The 20,887-nt window shown below is 31.7% G+C and overlaps 1 protein-coding gene and 1 pseudogene across 1 annotated transcript in view; one reads left to right on the top strand and one right to left on the bottom strand.

The window, feature by feature from the left end:
* The window catches only part of Ance-3 (angiotensin-converting enzyme Ance-3), a 308,103-nt gene that overhangs the window by 231,836 nt on the left and 55,380 nt on the right, over positions 1 to 20,887 (bottom strand). The window contains exons 6-7 of the mRNA XM_088243387.1: positions 19,003 to 19,172; positions 16,042 to 16,166 (exon numbers count right to left, since the gene is read on the bottom strand). Coding sequence (XP_088099513.1) covers positions 16,042 to 16,166; positions 19,003 to 19,172 — 295 coding nt within the window. The remainder of the gene's footprint in view (positions 1 to 16,041; positions 16,167 to 19,002; positions 19,173 to 20,887) is intronic.
* LOC148283703 (calnexin pseudogene) lies at positions 2,034 to 2,375 on the top strand (annotated as a pseudogene).

The raw sequence follows: 20,887 nt of genomic DNA, 5'->3' as shown, positions 1-20,887 counted from the left end.
GGTACTGTAAGTACTTCTAACTTGGTTTAGGGCTAGTACGAACGTTAATATTATGAATTACTAGAAACATTTTTTTTATTATTTATACAGCGCCATTACTGAAAACTACTCATAATGGTGCAGTAAAATAAATACAATATTTTGGCTTGGCAAAGCAGTCGCGGTCACGTTGGCAGAAGGGAAACACGTTGGCGTCGGCGTCGTTACGATCCGCCTCCATCCGCTTCTATCTTTAGCGCTTTTGGAGGCCTCCTGAAGAGGAACGCCAGCCGCTTCTGTCACCAACTCTGTCCATCTGGTAGACTTCTTCCGCGAGATCGAATTCCCTCTACTCGTCCTTGTACCACTAATTTTTCCATATTGTCTCTTTGTCTCGTAAGGCGGCCGAAGTACCCGAGAACCTGGATTTGTACAGTGGAAGAAAGACACTGTTCAATACCTTATTCTCGGATTATAGAGATATTAGTCCAATGGGCTGTCCATGATATCCGCAGCATTCTACGCCAGCATCACATTTCAAAAGAGTCTATCTTCCTTTGTTCTCTTTCTCTCAGGGTCCACGTTTCTGCGGCGTACGAGAATACAGGAAAAATAGGGGTTTTGATCATTTTTATTTTAGTCGACTTGGTGACACGTTGTTGCCAAACTTTTTTCAATTTCTCCATTTAAAGCACTAACTTTGTGGTTATACATTATGTATAGTTCCAATTTAAAAAAAAACATTTTTATTTGACATTAACATATATGTATACAAGGACTAAATTCAACCCCTTTTAGGAGCTATTAATATAAAAATATTACAACCAAAATGAATAATACTTCAGAGAAGGGAATTAGGCATCCAAAGGGCTTATTATTTATCACTGGCTGGTTCAAGCGGCAACTACACTTTGTAACATTAATAAAAAAATACTTTTGAAAGTGATGTAAGTATATTTTTAATTCAAGTTCATTTCTTTTAATAATCATTGTTTTAATTTTTTCAATTTATAAATTTATTTTTTTGTGCTTCAACTATTTTTAATATAGGCAGAATGGTGAATGTTGTACACATGGTCCAACCTATATTATATTCTCTAAAGCATAGGCATATTCCATTCTCTAAAGTGTTCTTCATCTCTTTTGTAGTATGTTGATAAAAACTATTCCAACAACTTTTGGTTACTTTTGATTATTTTGGTTACCTACCGTTTTCAAAGTGACACAGGCTGCCTTATCAAGGTATATTATCTTATTTTATAATGTCAACGGTCTTTACTGAATACCAAATCTAATACGTTAATCATTAATGATAATTAGGTTGATTGGATTAATTAGATTTTTTTATTACTATTTTTATTATGTTAACTTTGTTTAATAACTAATTTAAGGCATGTTTCAATTTTTGTAAAATGTTTCCCTCGTCTTGGGACACCCCAGTGAGGGAACATTATAATAACAATACAAACAATGTAAAAGTATAAACAAATAAATAAATCAACAATATTTTGGGTTTGTCCAAATTTTTGTAGACAAGGACTGGATTCAACTCCCTGGGGAGCTGTTTGTATTAACATATTACAACAGAGATGAAGAACATTTAAGACTTCTATATTACCTTCTCTTAAATGTTCTTCATCTCTGTTGTAATATGTTAATATAAACAGCTCCCCGGGGAGTTGAATCCAGTCCTTGTCTACAAAAATTTGGACAAACTCAAAATATTTTTGATAAATTACCTGGTCCATGAAGAAGTATAAAAATAGAAAAATTAATATTTTCAGGCGTTGCCTAGTATGTAGGTGAAATAATTCAATTAGATGAATCTCACCCGCATAAATAAAGGTTTCAGCTCTTCACAAACATCAACAGATGAAAGAATAGAAGGAATATAGATGTTCAAATATAGGCAGAATGGTGAATGTTACACAGTGTGTAAAGTGGCCACTTAAACCAGCCATTGACAGGTCATAAGCCCTGTAGATGCCTGGACTTCTATATTACCTTCTCTTAAATGTTCTTCATCTCTGTAGTAATATGTTAAAATAAAACATTTTGCTGAACATTTTGATGATTCCGAAAAAGTAAAAGGGCGATGGGCCATGTCTCAAGCGAAGAAAGATGGAGCTGATGAACAAGTTGCCAAGTATGATGGAGAGTGGCAGGTCGAGCAACCTGAGAGATCAATTTTGAAGGGTGATTTAGGATTAGTACCCAAAAGCAAAATGAAACATGCTGCCATATCAGCACGTCTTAATAGGCCTTTTGTATTTAGTGATAAGCCACTCATAGTTCAATACGAAGTTACTTTACAGGAAGGTCAAGAATGTGGTGGTTCATACATTAAACTGATTTCTTCTGGTAAGGAATCCTCAGACCTAAAGATAAATAAATAATCTAATTCTAATTCAATGTTTATTGGACTTAGTATTTAGTAGACAATGTTTAAAGTTTAAAAAAAAAATCATTTCTTAATTGTACCAAGATAAGGATACTTGTATAGTCGGTAATTAAATGGTTGAAAATAAATTGTTGTTATTTGAATTTTAGTTGTACTTTTTTGAAGAAAAAGATTTGACTCCCTAGAGGGTTTTAATGATTAATTTACATAAATAATTACAACAGAAATGGAGCAAATTTTGGGGAATGGAATATGAATCGGTCACCTCACTGTAACATTTCCCACAAATTACTTTTGAAGGGGGGGGAGTTAGTATTGTTATAATTCAAGTTCATTAACTTCATTACTATTTTTTTTTCTCAATTAATACATTTTATTTTTACTTCGAGCTGTTTGTAATATGACCTTTTACTTATATTATGAATTACATAAAAACTTCTGCAAAAAATCAAAACTAGCAAGATAGTCATAAAGATAAAATTTGCATACATCACGTTTATGGAATAATAGAGACACCACCAAAATTAAACGTGTACTTTGGTAAAATTTACTTCCGACTGAATGTTTTATTGACAGTGCGCGCTAGCTCTTACAAGTTGCAGGCGTGCATTGGTTCTATTATAGTAGTTGTAATAAAATAGGTGGTGCCTTTACATAAACCGCGGCTTAGTAAGTATTAAGTAAGGAATTATCCCACTAAGGAGGAGGTGTTCAGGTAAATTGCAACCTGAACTAGTTACTTCAACGTAGTGTATATGTACATCTACCTGCGTTATGTGTTGTTTGTCTATATTAGTTTTTTTAAAGAAATTTCGCTGATGTTTTTTTCGGTCAAGCTGAAAAGCGGGTGGCGTTTTTTTTTGCTACCGCGTAGTTACGCCAAATTTATATTATTTATTGAATAGGCATTAATTTTTTGAAATAGTGTGATTAGATTTATTAAATTAAACACTTATGAGACCACTTGAGTTCATTTTGAAGCACTACCATAAATGTATACAATAAACTACACACGTATACGGAAAGTAACATAAATAAAGTTTCCATATACAGGTGTAGTCACAAACTAGATATAGGTAAAAATTAACATACCGATACGTAGAACTAGACAAAATACTCGATATTTTTGTCTTCTTCATCTATTATTTTTGTCACTCATCTATACCGCGTATTCACGGACTGGGGAATGAATGTAATACCTCTCATATCTATATTTTTAACTCGAGTGTCTGCGAATCCAAATCATCTCTGTATAAATATGTTATGATGTTCTATACTAAAGATTAATTTATTAATTTGCAAAAGCCACATATGCTAACAAACTAATGTTAACCTTTTTTTTTACATGTAACTAAGAAGAGTTTCGCGATTACGCCGCCAGGCGTAGTTTGACGTTCACAAAAAATAATATTCATTTTGTAATATTAATCGTTTTAAGATTTGTTAATCACTCATGAACAAATATTTACTAACGAAAAGTTACACAATCCTTTTTACATTGTTTATCCGAAAGGTTTTAACTCGCTTTCTGACACAAGCAGGTCTTTTGGTTTCGTTTCAAAACGTCACGCCTGGCTGGAGGTCAAAAAAAGAACTCAATACGCGTTGGGCATGACTCAGCGTTTGGGCATAAGTTAAGTATCATAATTGTTAAAAGCTCAGGGCATACCTATGTGTATTAATAGCTCAATGACCGACATGTTTAAAAAAATACGTATATAAAAAAATATATTAAAAAAATAACAGTAAGGTATAAAATTTCTAATCATAATAATAAGCAGAATTATGATCATTGCTTTGAAGCGCTGATAACATTTACATAACTTTATGTAAAAGTAAAATATTTTGTTAAAAACATAATATTATGGAATCGTTGAAAACAATATTAATCACATACAATACAGATTATAATCTTGTCGGTGAGTAACCATTTGTTATTATTATGCGAGTATTGAAATAACAATATTTTACTTCGAATCTCTGTGGTGACGGATAATTTACTTTCACTTTATAGGAAATAAACAATGTTTTTGAGTATATCCAAATGTTTGTAAACAGGCTGGATTTCCTCCCTTGGAAGTTATTTTATCGGGAAATCATTATCAACGTGGATTATAGTTACTAATAAGCTAAAGTTTTACATTGATTTAAATTTAAGAGAACCCTAAAAAAATATCTATTCGCCTCAGCCAAATTAGTATTCTTTTTTCAAAATATTTTTTGAAATCTGTTAAGTAAATTTTATGTGTAAGCATATTTAACAGTTTGGCAGAGTTGAGCCTTTGAATGTTGAGAATTATGTTATTTCTTGCCTTTTTTTATCCCTGTGGCCTTGTTCTGTAACTAATTCGCTTCGCTAATTCATTTGTATCGTATGAGAGAAAACGAGAGTGAAATACGACTTTATTTGCCAATACGTGACGAACGAACGAACTTACGAAACGAAAAGTTTTTAGATTAAGAGTCAGTAACAAATTGTAATATGTATTTTTAAAAATATAAATAGACGCTGTTCTGCAGCATTTGTCTAGCCGAATAATTAAAAAATATATAGGGATATCTCATACACTTAAAAGGCTTTTAAAATGTCTATAGATGAAGTTCTTATTGGTACCTCAAAACAGCGTGGATCGCGTGTTTATTAAAGGATGTAAAATATCATTCAACCACGTTATCTTTGTTTTCAACTGTCATTTCCTTCCAATCTATCTTTGTTTAGTTTAAAAACGAAAAAGTTACAAAACCAAGACACATATAATAAACATTATCTTAACGTGAGATCTTTGTAACAAGTTTATTGAGGATTTTAAATGGTGGTGTTGCAAAAACATAAACGAGTATTGTAAAATAAATCAGCGAATAACACCATGTAATATAAAAACGAAATTTATAATTGTTGGTAAAGAGGTTCTTGAACGGATTATGTTACCTACATGCTGACGGAATGCTGAAATCAAACAACTTACTTTTAATTGGTTGCAAAAGAGAGGGGACACATTTTTGAGAAGGGAATATAGAAGTCTAAGCATTTACATGGCTTATGACATATCATTGGCTGATTTAAGTGGCCACTTTACATACTGTGTAACATTGACTATTCTGCCCATGTTTAAACATCAACTCTTCCATCTGTTGACTTCGACCCCTTATTTTTTGACCGACTTTGACCCCCCCGGGGGTGGTATTCGGATCTTCTGCCTCTGACCACCCAGGGATTCCTTCTTTATTCAAGGCCGTTCTCTCATTGTAAATATCCGTGTTTTTAATTATGTTTGTTGTGTTACAACAGTTTTAGGAAATTGTTTTTGCATATTTGGATACGTTTATTTATGTAAGTTGTTTGTGTAAATACATGTTTTTGAATAAAAAAACTGAAGCATTGAGGAGATCCTGAAGGGTGGGGACGACGTGTTGGCCTCTGTTCATAAATCCTCCTCCCCCCTCCTTAATCTTCATAGAGTTTGTATTCCTTAGGAATATTTTAAATATTTTTTTTCTATGCGCAGCTGACAGAGAGTTCCCCAGGACTCTATAACAGCTGCGGGTGGATGGTGAGCTTAATGATTTCCCTCAACGTTGACTTTGACACAAATGTAAGGTAAGAAAAAAGCAATCTGTAATATTTATTGACATAACAGAGTAGATAAATAAAGGGTAATTTAATAAGAGTAATTGAATTAATGAACTTTAAACTTAAAATATTTTTAAAAAATATTTTACATAAAACGGATGTTTTTATATCATGTTAAATAATATTTGATGTTTTTAAGATAATGTCGGTCAAAAATCCACCACAGAGTTGTTAAATCCGAGGTCAAATTTTAATTATTTATCTTATTAGATGAGCAAAGTAGGGTAATAAAATTTACTACCCTGGCAACACTAACGAAATTTCCATTTTGTTTCTTCGACAATCTGACAGATGGAAAAATAACTAAATTTTTAAGTAATGCATTTACCATTTAAACATTCCTTTGCTAATTACACATAAAATGTAATACCATCCTGTTTCTTTAAGATACTAGCAGTGTTTTTACACAAACAAATTACAACAGGGATGGAGAATACTTTAAATAAGGGAATATGGAAGTATAGGCATTTACAGGGCTTATGACCTGTCATTGGCTGGTTTAAGTGACCACTTTACACACTGTGTAACATTCACCATTTTGCTTATGTTTAAACATCAATATTTCTTCAATTCTTCCATCTGTTGATTTTAGTGAAGTTAAAGAGCTGAAACCTTTATTGTTGTGAAGAGATTCATCTGACTGAATTATTTCACATGCTAGGCAACGTCTGAAAACAATTTTCCAAGTTTTAAACTTCTTCTTGGAGGTGAAATCTCTCGAGGGGGTGAAATCCAGTCTTTTGTCTACGAACATTTGGACAAACTCAAGTATTTCTACACTTTAAAGGGACACAACACGCCATAGTTGAATTCAAATCAGGAGTTGTGTACTGAGCAACGTCTACAAAGAAACTAATGGGTGAAAATCTAAACCTATTCATTTATGAGTAGTTTAGTCAACTTCTGTTTGATATGCGAATGCGGTGTCTGGACTATTCTTAATTTTATGTACATAACAGTGGGATTTCTCTTAGAAAAGCAATTTCCAAATTGAAACATTTAAGTTAATTTGACGTTTTTTCTCTGTTGAATAAATTTGATAAGTGTATTTTTTAATGTATTGAGGATAAATTGGGTGCATTTTTCGTAATATTCTCAGTTTAAATAATAAATAAATGAATGGAAAATATCGGTCAGTCATTTTAGACAATTTTATGGCATTTCATTCGTTTTGATAAAATCTGAAGTGAAAAATTAATTGCCGAGAGCCGAGAACACTATCGTTTAATTTGATCGCCGTTATTATATAAAATCCATTAGAAAACACGGCGTCAGTAATCTTCTTATGGCCAGCTTTAACACATTGGTCAGATTCAACTGACGATATTGTACAATTCAGTTCCATTTTGAATGCAGTAATTAGTGTTTTATGGTTGAGCAATGAGTAAATTGGTCAAATGAAATATGTGTACATGAAAGAAAAATGACCAGAAGTAGTAAAATTGTGTAATATTTGCGTAAAATGTGTACGATTTCGTCGAACTTACTTATAAATTACACTAATCTTATCATTAAGCGATTGCAGCATACGTACTCTAAGTACTACAATCATTATTTTAAGACTTGTAAAAAAAAACTTAACCCGATTTTTTTTTTCTCGATTTAATAAGAATAAAATATTCTTAATATTTTTATTACAAATAGTTTTGAAGTTACTTAGCGTTGTAGCGTATAATTATAAAGATAAATAAAGTATTTTTGTAAACTTGTAAAAAATATGCCATGTTTACATAATGCATAAAAAAACAGAAATAAACTGTAACTATTATTATTTACACATTAACATTTCTCAGGAAATATAATGAAATTTTAATAAATTATTTCTAAGTAACAACTTAATTGATTTACGAGTACTTTGTCATTTAGATTATTCTACTTAATTTTTTAGTTTTATTATCATTATTTTTAAAAAAAAGTTGTATTCATTTATTATTAATATTTATTTATGTCATTATAAAAATGAAACACTGATTTATGTCTTCTGAATTTTTTTAAATATTTTTACAATATAAAAACTAAAATTTCTGTGACAATTATTTCACCTTGTCAGGGTATTTTCATATATGAATATTTTGGTATTTTTTAAGTACAAATTATTGACTAGTTCTTCCTGAGACCAGTTTGTTTTTTGGCTGACTGGAAAATATTTTTTTTGGCAATAAGTCAGCCAAAATAGTTATTTTTGTACTTGAAAATATTTTGCGTGTTTTCCATCTTAGTTTTTATATTTATATTCATATTTATGTCTTGTTTAACTTCCTAGGTGTTTGAATCCAGCCCTTGTCTTTACAAAATAGTGATATATTCAGTAGCTATTACGTCCATATTTTTTAATTGGATTGTTAATTAACTTAAAGCTACAGACAGATATGATACTAAAAAACATGCCTATGAGCATGCTTAAGATGAGCGTGTTCTTGAACTGTATAGGGTAGGTGCTTCTCAAGTCAGTCACCCCTCAATAGTCAACCGAAATCCACGAATCATATTTTAAAAAGAAACCCGTTGAAGAACATTCAGTTTGAAAGAAATCCAGTGCTCGGCCACCTAACTTCTCATTTAATGTGAAGTTGGGTGACATCTCGAGTTAAAATTCGAAAAAACATCTTCATTGATCAGGATGGTGCCAAACTCTTGGTGCAAAGACGAACATTTTGTCGTGAAAACAGGTATTTTCAAAGTTATCTAAAGATGAGTAGTGTAGTGTCAAAAATAGACATCTGTTATTCTGGTTGAAATTTAGATAGCAACTGATTCTGATAGATTTTTTTTATTTTTATTTATTTAAATCTTAAAGTAGGGCACACATATCATACATATTGTTATGTGTGTTCTAATAATAACATTGCAAATATATTTAATTTATAAATTGTTTATCACATATGTCTTGACCATTATTTTAAATTTTGATATGTTTTTTTCTTCATAAATATTTTTTTCCATTTCGTAATACTTTTTAATTGCTTTAAATAAAATTGAATTTTGTGACTTTGCCTTTTTCCTAAATGGAAGTCTAATTGTGTTCTTTTCTCTAGTATTGTGATCGTGTTCATGCTGGTTCCGATCATTTTTTTTCCAAAATTCTGTTTTTTTATTAGAGTTTATAATTTTATGAACAAATATCATTGTATTGTAAAATATTCTTTGTTTATATGTTAATAATTTCATTTCATTTACCATCTACTTTACCCTCGTGTATCTGTTTTTTTTTCAAAATGATTCTAAAGGCTTTATTTTGACTCATACTTTTGAATGGTACTATCCATGTGTTACAAAAACGGACAGAAAGTATAGAAAAACGCCATCAAAAATCGGTGTTTATTTCAAAATTGGACTCCTACGCACTAGTTTAGTTCTAAAATCGGACACCTGTACAACCAACCAATCAGAAACCAGTATTTGGGTAACGTGATTAGTAAACTGTCATGGCGGATAGTATATTGCTGTCAGTTGTTCGTTGTGATACGCTACAATGAAAGGTTTTCTGAGTAAAATTTTGCTGTCATTTAATGTAAAAAAACATTACCATAATACTAAATCCGCACCTGACAATGCGTTAGAATCGTTGGATCGAAAACGGACATCTCTGACTGAGTTTGTGTCAATGACGGACATCTGCAAGTTTTTGAATCAAAAGCGGACAACTGATTTTTCACAGTTAAATTTCAGCAACTAGCAATAAAATATTGATATTTTTAACTCTTAATATGTGTTTTGATATACACAATTAAAGTATTGGGATAGAAAACAAAAATAATCTATCAATAGACAACACTATTACGTAGGCAAAAAGGTCCATAACCTTTTGCCAGAATCGTGGAAAGACGGGAGTGTTGTCGTAGGGAGTCAGAAAAGTTGATGTACGCTACGGATTGGAAAACCTTACTGGATGTCACAAATAAAATATAAAAATAAGGAATAATTTTTTTTAAAAATATTTATAGATGACAACCATGAAGTTTCGCATAAATAAATTGTCTATGTTTTTATGAATGTATGTATGTGTATGCGCATGGGTGTATGTACGTGTGTGTGTATATACATGTGTATATATGTGTATATTCATATATATGTGTGTATATATGTGTATGTCTGTATGTATATAAATCAAAATGTGTATCCGAATAAGTTTATATTTTGTTTGTCTGTGCTCTATATTAATTTATTAACTATTTTAATATAATAAAATGAAATTGCCTAGCTTGGAACGGGGTATGTACCCTTGTTAGCTGGGCAAAGCGAACATGGAATTGTATTTTGATAAAGAGTGTGAATAAATAAATAAATAAATAAATAGATCTATCAGGGTTAAAAAGTGAGTGTAGCCAAAAATCATCTAGATGACAAATCTTTGATACTGCACTACTCAGACATTACTCTTTATGCATGTTTCACCCTATCTAAGAAGGAATTTTTATGGTTGAATAGTAAACAAATGCATATTAAGTTGAATTTACACATTTCGTGAGGTGGCCGACTTTAAGTTAATTTTTCCAAAAGCCAGCCGCATGGCTAACCATAGCACAATAGGCCAGGAGGCCCAATTACACTGGTGAATTACAGTACAAAACACCCAACCCAGGTTTAAGAAAAATGATATTCAATTTTTGTGTTCTCACCGGGAATTGAACCCAGAACCTTTCATGTCAAGCATCTTCACCGCTTCACCACGGGGGCTGCCGAATTAGGAGTTATAAGTAAACGTTATTAATTGTATCACATACTTTGTAGTATTCTGCATACGGAAAAATCACCACATGTGAATTTATTTGCACGGATCCCATAGTCAGCCGCCTTTAAAAGTAAAATATTATCTGTGGCTGAGAACAGGATGTTTCAACTTCATATGTCAGCCATCCTATTTACAGCATAATATCTACGTTAAAGCTTTCTAATTTTTCTCCTCGAGATACCTGCGAATCTACATTTTAATCGTAAGTATGTTACATCGAAATTACGAGAATGAAGTATCTACTGCTTTAAAGGCCATCGGGAAGACAAATTTGGCATTTAAGAGGCAAGCCAAAAAATTGAAGTACACATTGGAACCCTGCAAGATCGTTTTCACGGTCATGCTGACGAGGGACATGAATACATGGGTCCTGATACTATATTGACCTCTGCAGAAGAGGAAAAACGGAAATGAAAAAAAGAAAATGGTGTATTGTCCTGGAAAAATGTGTTTTTTTCGTAAGAAAGGTGTTTTGGATAGAGCTCAAAAGCTTATAAAAAATTATGTAAGAAAATCATCCATTTAAAATAATAAATAAACTATTCGATTTAAATAAAAACGGTAAAGTTAATTGACAGTCTCACATGTGTTATAAAACTACAGGTGAATGTATAATTAAGCATGTTTCGGAAGTATTTTCATATCGGCAATCCGGTCCGTTAAATAACGAACAAGAAATCAGGTCATCTTAACGAGGAGATACATTTCCTAAGGCCTTTCCTTAGATATACCCGGGGTCTACGCTCAAGGCGCACGAAAAAAATATGGTAGTGTGTACTAATATATATTATTATATTATTGCATAGCGAGGCACCAATTTTTATCGAAGCTCAACCGAACAGCGTCAAAACACATTACCGCATTCGTTTAGTGCACCTTGAACGTAGACCCCGACTTTACATCCGAATTCAATGACGTGAGGTTTGTATTTCGACTTATTTAAAACACAATAATTCATCACCAGTTTAATGGTGCATAGGGAACTGTATTGGTACCTACTCCAGTTGCAACGTTTTGTATCGTTTTTACTATCGTACAAAGTGGATACTTTTCTCCATTGGCGGTAACTTACGTTTTTTTTTAATGCAATCATAAAAAAAAAACTTTTTCAAGCCATCTGTTTTCGTAGTTTTTAATTAAAACTATTTTTTTAACAAATATTCAAAAGATGTCAAATTTCACTCTTGTATGTAGTGATTTTACTACCCTCTTAATACCCATCCACAATTCCTCTTTCTTTTCTAATTTATTTTTTACATTTTTTTACATTTTTACATATTTTTTTTGCACCATAACAGGCCAGGACGCCTAATTACAGTAGTGAATTACATCACAGAGCACACAGGCTTGAGAAAAATCACATTTTAATTTTTGTGTTCTCACCGGGAATCGAACCCGGAACCTTCCGTGCGTGAGTCAAGTGTCTTGAACACTACACCACGGAGGCCGCCGGCTTATATAGTGTCAATGTCCATGCGGCTCGACTCTGAAATCATCTTCCATCCACTATCAGAGATGTTACTACAGTATCTCTGTTTAAATCACGTCTGAAGAAGCATGTTATTTCTCTTCCTTAACATTTCCTCTTTTCCTCTTTCCTCTTTGTTCATTTTTCCCATTGAGTTCTAGTATTGATTTAAGACAATTTATATACCAATACAAATATTTAATTTTTTTTCTTTTATAAATTGCTTTTTTTATTTTCTATTTCTATTGAATATGTTTTGCAACTAGAATTACAAAAAATAAGCTTTTGTTTTATTAGTTGGTTAGAATTTGTTATTTGGTAACAAGCCCGCCAATGTACAATTAGCATTATGTACAAAAAGTTGAATAAAAAAAAATCGATTCAATACGGTTCTTTATCACTGAGTTATATATCAGTTTAGAAAGGTAGTAATTTTTTTTTTAATTTTGTAATAAATCTGTTAACATCTTCGAGAGCATACGTCATTCTAAGGTGAGTAAAGTGGTTTCATGTTGAATTTGATTGTGCAATAATGGTTTTGTAAGATGTCTGAGACTTTTTTATGGCAATATTTGAAAATATGTATACAGCGCGTATAAAAAAATATAAAATATACTTAAGACAACAAAATTACATAGTACACATGCTACATTTTCTCTCTCTTAGTGCCCTGTCAGGTATCCCCAACGTTGGCAATCACTCTGGCAAAAGTCTCCCTGTCCTGTGCTGCCCAGAAAATCTGCTCCACAGTCCTGAAGTCCAGTGTCGTATATTTCACAGCCAGGACATCTATCTTCTTCTAGCCCCTCTGTGACCCTGATCTTGCCTTTCAAAATTAAATGAAGCCTGTGGTACTTTTCTCCACGCATTATATGCCCCAGATATGAAATTTCACGAATTTTTGTGGTGGCTAAGAGTTCTCTGTTTGTTCTAGCTCGACTTAAGACTTCTGAGTTCGTTATCAGGTCTGTCCAAGATGTCTTAAGCATTCTGCGATGCAACCACATCTCAAAAGCCTCCAGCCTATTCATAGTGTTCACTTTCAGAGTCCAAGTCTTACAGCTATACAACAATACAGACCACACATAACATTTTACCAATCTTTGCCTTATTTTCAAGTTGAGATTAGCATTGCAGAAGAGGGATTTCATTTTATTAAAAGCAGCTCTTGCTGTCTCAATTCTGCATTAAATTTCTATATCTGGGTAAAATGTTGCCGAGGTGTTTAAATTTGTCCACCTTTTCAATGTCAATACCCTTTAATTTACATGTTCCATAACCTTGTCATTTATTGTCAAAAACACCATTTATCCCCTCGAAAAACGTCAAAAGCGTCAAATGAATCAGGTTTCCTTCTTTTTGCAGTGCCTTGTCAGGTCTTCCCGATGTTGGCGATCACTATGGCGAAAGCATCTCAGTCCTGCGCTACTCTGAGGCCAGGACAACTGAGTGTTGGGTGTACTCGACTTAATGATAACTGAGAAAATATGACCAGAGTAGTTTCCTGTTGCCTTCTCTGGTGGATTTTTCTGTCGGGGTTTCCTTCCCTTAGCTGGTTGGTTTTGGTTTTGAGGCGCCAGAATCTCGCCTATCATCCTCTCGTTATCTGCTGTGATCACACCGTTATGAGTGTGATTCCATTGCTCAGGGTTCACGACGTGGACGCTAACGGGTTGGACTAGTCAGTAGTGTTGCCAGTGGAATGCAACTGGGCGTTCGCAGCATTTTATAGAATCACACCTTCCAGCAAGATGTGACTATATGCGACCTTAATGATAGTTCGAACCAAATTTCATCAACTCTTTAATATCAATCTGACAGCAACTAAAGTACCACGATAAAATTATGAGGAGGTTGAGTGGAAACTGGCATAAATAAAAGATTTATGAGGAAAATAATTAAGATAAGAAGATAAAATATTGAACATGTGTATGTCTCTCGAAATTTAGGCTATTCTAGAATGCGTTCATGTTCCACCGTTGCGTTGGCGTCGTTGGATGTAAAACATTACCTAGAACATTGTGACCTGGTGACGAATCTGCGAATTAAATACCCCACGGTTTAATTTGTAAAGGTGCGAGATTACAACATTCCGGAAGTGATGTGGTCTTCGGAAGAATAATTTATTTCAAATAATATCACATCTCGTACAAACGCAACTTTAAACATGACTGTGTACTACTGTGTAGTATTTACATGCGAAAACAATTTAATTGCGTGAAAAATATTATAATGTAATTTTTGACCATGTTCTTGGATTCGATAAATGTTTGTAAGTAACTGAAAGCCGTGTATTGTAAAGAAAAAAAATGTTATTTAAAAACGATGCAATTTAACCCTAGTTTTCGGTACTTAGAAGGTACGTACGTAAAGCGATCAATCATTTATAATACAAAGTAATCTCCAAGCAATTAAGTAAACAAAATAACTGCATATTAATGCAGTTATTTTGCATAGTGCACCGTTAGTTCTGGATACGGAAAAAAACATTTTATTACAGACTTCATAAAATGTTTTATGATATGCCCAACAATGTATTATTGTATTTGACTCTTTTATATCTTTTGTATGCTGACATACATACTTAAATGTATCTATATATTTTTCTTCTTATTTTTCTTTTTATACCCATGTTTAATATTGTTTTTTTTTATTTTTTTATTTAACTAACTCATTATATTGTTATATTTTACACTGAAAAAAGGACTTGTGCCGTATAATAAATAAATAACAGGAATTATTCTACATACCTCTCCATTTCGCTGTACAGATAGGCAGAGAGGATAAAATGACATTAATTTCATTCCATATCTAAAAAAATATTAGCGTGTATTCCGCCTGTTCTCTACATGACTCAAGTTCAGTGGTTTTGATAAAAAAAAAATATATACAATCGTACGTACTAAGCAAAACATAAAAATATGTATTCTTGTGTAGCGTATTATCATCGCTGTGAATTTTTAAAGCCTGCTTCGTCACGAGTTCAGGTTGGTGACTGTTTCTGACGTTCTAAAGTTGAACCCCATAAAAATTAAAAAAACAAATTATTTGTGCCCTCTAAATGTCAAAACACACTAAACGTCGAAATACGTGGCTGCCCCAAAAACCGGAAATTTGTTTCCGGTTGCCCAACAACATAACAACGCTTGAATTGTAAAATATTACTATTACTCCGTGTGCATCCGACGAAGAGAGGATTTTTCCAAAGAAGACAGAGTTAACAAAAAAAACTTGTTATTTTTCATTATCAATGTTATATTTTATTATTTTGAAAGTCGAATTATGCGGAGTGGTATTTTACGGGTAGGCTTTTTTTCTTCTTTTCTTGCATTGTATTTACTTAAACATAGAAAACTACAATTAGTCCATAATTTTGGTTCATTTGTAACTATTAAACTTTTTTATTACAATTGCTGTTGTTTTCTTTTAATAAATAAAATAAAGGGTCTTCCTCATTTTATATACATCAGAATACATTGATAATTCAATTATTTAATGTTGTCTTGTGAAGTATCAAGTAAGCAATAAAATTATAGGTTTTCGCAAATACGTGGTCACATGAACCTTTAACGTTAAGAAGCAGCTTATTTTTTTAATGCATATTCGAGTGATAATGATTTTTGCCACGTGTAAGAAAACATTTTTTATATCAAATTTCCCACAGCACTGAACTTTTCCATTATGTGTTTGGCATACATAGACTTTAGTTTGAAGTATGTGAATGTCTTCCAGTGAAGGTATATAGCGTTGTATATTTTAAGAGCTAGGTACGAATTCTGACTTCCTAATCTTAAATCTTGGTTTTAGATTATTTTAAATTTACGACTCACCTGGATTGGCTCCATCTCTAAAGACCTTCGGAAGGTGACTGTACTGCAGGAAGTACTGGATATGGGAAACCTCATGATGGGCAGTAACAAGATCCTTCATTGTTATTTGGGTACACATCTTTATTCTGAAATTACAAAAGTTCGATTTAAAAAAAACTAATATTATCCACATAAAACTACAAACATTAATTGAGCGTGGAAGAAATGAAATTGAAACTCCTGCATTTATTGCAATCGTTGAATTTGATTTGAATTATCATTATCATTTCCCTTTTCCCACCTAGTTGTGCAAAGGGCACTGCAATGGTATTGGCATCAATGGCTGCGAATGACCAGTCTTACGCTTCAGGTACCAGTCCAGTGACTTTGAAATATTGCATTGCATTGAGGGAATCTTAAAGCCCACCATCCGCCCGCAGCTTTTATAGAGTCCTCTGGGACTCTCTGTCAGCTACGTCTAGAGGAAAGTTAACAAAAATATTCCCGAGGAAGACAAACTCTCTGCGGATTAATGAGGGGGAAAGAAAATGTATGGACAGAGGCCCATACGTCGTCCCCACCCCTCAGGATTCATTCAAAGCGTTTGTTTTATTACTTAAAAAATTAAAGATGTACAAAATTTACAAACAAATTACGCAAATAAAAGTGTACGAAAATAATGACATAAAAATCAAACACTGATTTGAGTCTACAGAACACATGATTGAATCAGAGTTTGATTTTCATATCAAAAGTACAAATATGGAGTTCTACAAAATAAACTCCAAATCAAAAAATAATAACCAAAGACTTAATGTATTATGTAAATGTTATCAACTATCAAATATCTAAATTTAGTAAATGGGGTCTAGAATTTCAACCGTCCATGCGCTCAGTAGCTGCAAGACTTGTTATCTAAATTCTAATTTTATAAATTTGCTTTTTATTTCGTTTTTAAAATATCACTTAAACTCTAAACTTCATTGTCAAATAAAAAAATTGAAAATAAAAATGTAAATAGGGGCTAGATTTCATATTGTCCATGCGCTCTGCAGCTGCAAGACGTTCTGTTATCTAGCTCACATATATCATAATTGGAGACGAGGAACTAGAATCCCAACCGTCAACCAAAAATGGCGCTATATAAATTATCCAAACATTATTATTATTATTAATAATAATAATAATAATTGTGTTTTTTTTTTCAAACGACATAAATGCATTTAAAAAAATGAGCATGATATACCGTACCGTTAAAACACAAAAAAAAACATGAGAATGTAAATAAAAATGACACATACTTCATATTTTAATAGGAGTCATAAAGTAGTAAGGTACGAGAATATACAGATTACAACAAATATAAATATTTTTTCATAATTTCCATAAGTTTCAAAACTCGGCGTATCATGTTGGACATAAGCTTTCTCTATAAAATTTTAAATAACCTAATTGATCGCCCAGAAATTTTTAGAAGCATTTTCCCTGTCCGTAGAACTCGTCAATCTGTACTCTTCGACATTCCTAACTCAATTACCAATTATATGAAAAATAGCACTCTTCGAAGAATACAGATTACCTATAATGACCGTTTTAGTGACATCGACAAATTACACTGCAAATACTATATTTTTAACAGATCTGTTAGAGACATTTTAAATTTATCTCCTGCCTAACTTTTAACTTTTAATTTTGACTTTTAATTTTGTCTTTTAATTTTTATTTTAACTTTTGATTTTAATTTTTAATTTACACTTTAATAATAACAAAAAACAATAAAGCGTCATCGTTCATTTACTGCCACCTATCGAAAAAATCATGTAACACAAACTTCGTGCTAAAAATACATTGATTTGGTTCTGATATTGGCTAATTTATACAAAAATAAATATATAGGTATAGACATGAGGGCCAGTTGCACCGACAAAAGTTAATTACTATCAAATATTTTTGACGTGTTCGTAAAAATGATGGCTTCATTTAAATTATTTTGTTTAGTTATAATCTTAAAGATTCCGTTAGGGATAAATATATTATAAGGTCATGTCGTGTAATGTCTTGTCTGGTAAGCATAAAACCGCCGTTATGAGAAAAAAAAAACAGTTATTTGCGAACGTCATATTTTAAAATAGGACACTTTTAATTTTTTTGTAATACTTTATGCAAATTAAAAAAAATAAAAATAATTACAAGTAAAAACACTATGTCAATTGTTTCTAAAGCATGAAAAATTTGTGTGTGTCATATCTACGCTGAGTTTTTGCTTTTTAATCTCTAGATATTGTGGTATTGCTAAAAAAAAACTTTAAAATTATTATATAGTTTTACGTACTGAAATATTTTTTTTACTGCACATTGATATATCGTCGCATCAGGGAAACAATGTTTTATCAAACAAAATACATTTTTTTTAAATTTAACTTTTATTGTATTTAGATTTAAATATCGGTTCAATCTGCATCAAAATTTTAAAGAAAAATCCACCCTAATTTTTTTTTAGTTTATTAAGGAAATATTACATTAGTATAAGAATAAAATAATGTCTTCATTTCAAACTTTCGTGTCTCAAAAAAATTACGAATCTACATATAACCTTGTTTCCCTAATTCTACGATACATTAAATGGTTCGAATTTTATTTTGGAACACTAACTATTTTGTAAAAAAAACTGCCATTTTACTTATGACTGACGGTAGAATAGTCATCTTGTACAGTTTGTCCATTGTATCGTCATTTTTGCGGTCCTGCATGAATTTTTCCTAGCTTTATTAATGCGGTCGTGTTGTTGTTATCTTGTAGCATTTTTGGTTAATGTCATGTATTTGTGTTAAATGCTTCCAAATAAAAATACAAATATGCAAACTATTTTGTCTATTTTTGAACATGTAACAATTATTTGACATTAACTCTTTTTTAACTTCCCGTTTTTTTTTTTAATTGTCTTAAAAAACAAAAATGTTTTATTTTTCTGTACTGAATTACCTATAGTCTTGGCCGTTACAGAAGTCCCAAGCTGAGGGCTGGCAGTTCACGTCCCTCCCTGGGGGTCTCTCCAGTATTGAACCTTCCCAAAAGGCGGGAGGGAGAGAACTCATGTTCAAAGAAACAAAGAACTCATCGGCCAGCTGGAATATCGTCTGTGGAGTATAACCCTAGGAAAAGAAAGAATAACTGATTAAACATTTTGAAAAATAGTCAAAAATAAATACAGATAGACGTCGTAATAAAAACTGATAAATCATTTTAGAAGGTAAGATGGAAATATAGGCATTTACAGGATTACTGTTAAAATTCATTAAGCTATCAGACCTGAACTAATTTTAATGGATATAAAAAATATTTTGTATGTACTACAGGAATTATTTAAAATTCGTTTATACTTTAGAAATTATTAAAGAGTAATTTGTTTTAAAAACACTGGGTCTCAAACTGATATTAATCTAAATAAAAATATGTTATTATCTAAAATATATTATGTAATACTGATGTTTTTTGTAAATATTTCTTGACAAAACTCCACAGTATTTTGATAAAATATTTGTAATTATATTAATAATGTCTGTCTCTTAATAAAATACTTATTTGATCTCCGTATTTCCCAACCTTGTATGAAAAAGTATAAAATTTTAAAATGTAAAAAAAATACCAACCCTAACGACGGCGACGCCCTTGGGCGGAAGAGCTAGTTGGTCAAATTAAATAAAGTGAAACTAAACCAAGCAGTTTTATTAATAATTTTATCAATATCAGAATTGTTATATATGTTTATTCATAAAATAAATTTAATTTTGTTGAAATGTATTTAAAATGTGTCTTAAATAACATTTCGAAAGACGAAAGGAATTTGTTCTTAAACAAACAATCTAGCCAGAAGCCTCTGTCAAACTAAAAAAACGATATTTTTGGTGTAATGCCGATTTTATTTATTTCACTCTTTTTACAATGTACGGAGGTTTTTTAATTCAGGTCGCGACTCGCGACTAGCTGGGAATTTTTGATTTTTAATTTGGATAGGTACGGGAGTATATTAAGTTTCTTGTAGATAATATATCTAGATGGACATCGATATTTCTTAAATTCTTAGATCTGTTAATTTTTACGAAATGCACAATAGAGCGGACACTTTTATTGAAAATTTAAGAGTGTAATCAAGTAACTAATCACTCGCATTTATTATCACCTAACGTTATTTTGTCGTGCCGTGTGGATTTTTACCATAGTGTAAAACGGGCCATAAGCTAAATGCAGTACACGATACAGACAGTAAAACAAATACCGTAAACCGGGGTGACTTTACGCCTGCCTGGTTCATTTTGCGCCAAAACTATACTTTGTTGCGAGTAATTTTAAGTCTAAACAATAAATATTAGGAAAAATATTTTTTTACATTAGGTTGTTAGTTGTCTATGGTAATGTGTCAACGTAATGTTTCTCTTTGTGATCACTTTTTGGAGAAAATGTTTTGATACAAAGTACACACTGCATCAGAACATTATTTTTATGATTTTCGCTTGATTTTGTAATTAAGCACAAAGTATATTTTAAATCAATTTATTTTATTGTATTTATTCATATAAAGATACACATTACAAAAAATTTTAACGTATTTTTAACTCTATGAGGCCAAAAGCCCTGTGTTGATTTAGGATGCAACATAATGGAAAATATAAGCGTGCTTATTATTAAAGAATTCTAAAAATAAAAATTATTACAAAAACATAAATTGTAATGAACATCTGAACAACACCCTTATTAATATATAAATTTATGCAATGTCTCGCAGCAGTCTTTCAAAGTATTTCCAATTTTTCGTTGCTCTAAACCGTGAATTTTTCTGTTTTATTTCTGTGTGTATTTTTTTTGGTTT

Source organism: Micrasema longulum, unplaced genomic scaffold, assembly GCF_059751315.1.
Source record: "Micrasema longulum isolate JH-2025_06_02 unplaced genomic scaffold, ASM5975131v1 h1tg000210l, whole genome shotgun sequence".
NCBI lineage: Eukaryota > Metazoa > Arthropoda > Insecta > Trichoptera > Brachycentridae > Micrasema > Micrasema longulum.
The sequence above is the reverse complement of the archived record's forward strand: the minus strand, read 5'-3'. Positions and strand labels throughout refer to the sequence as shown.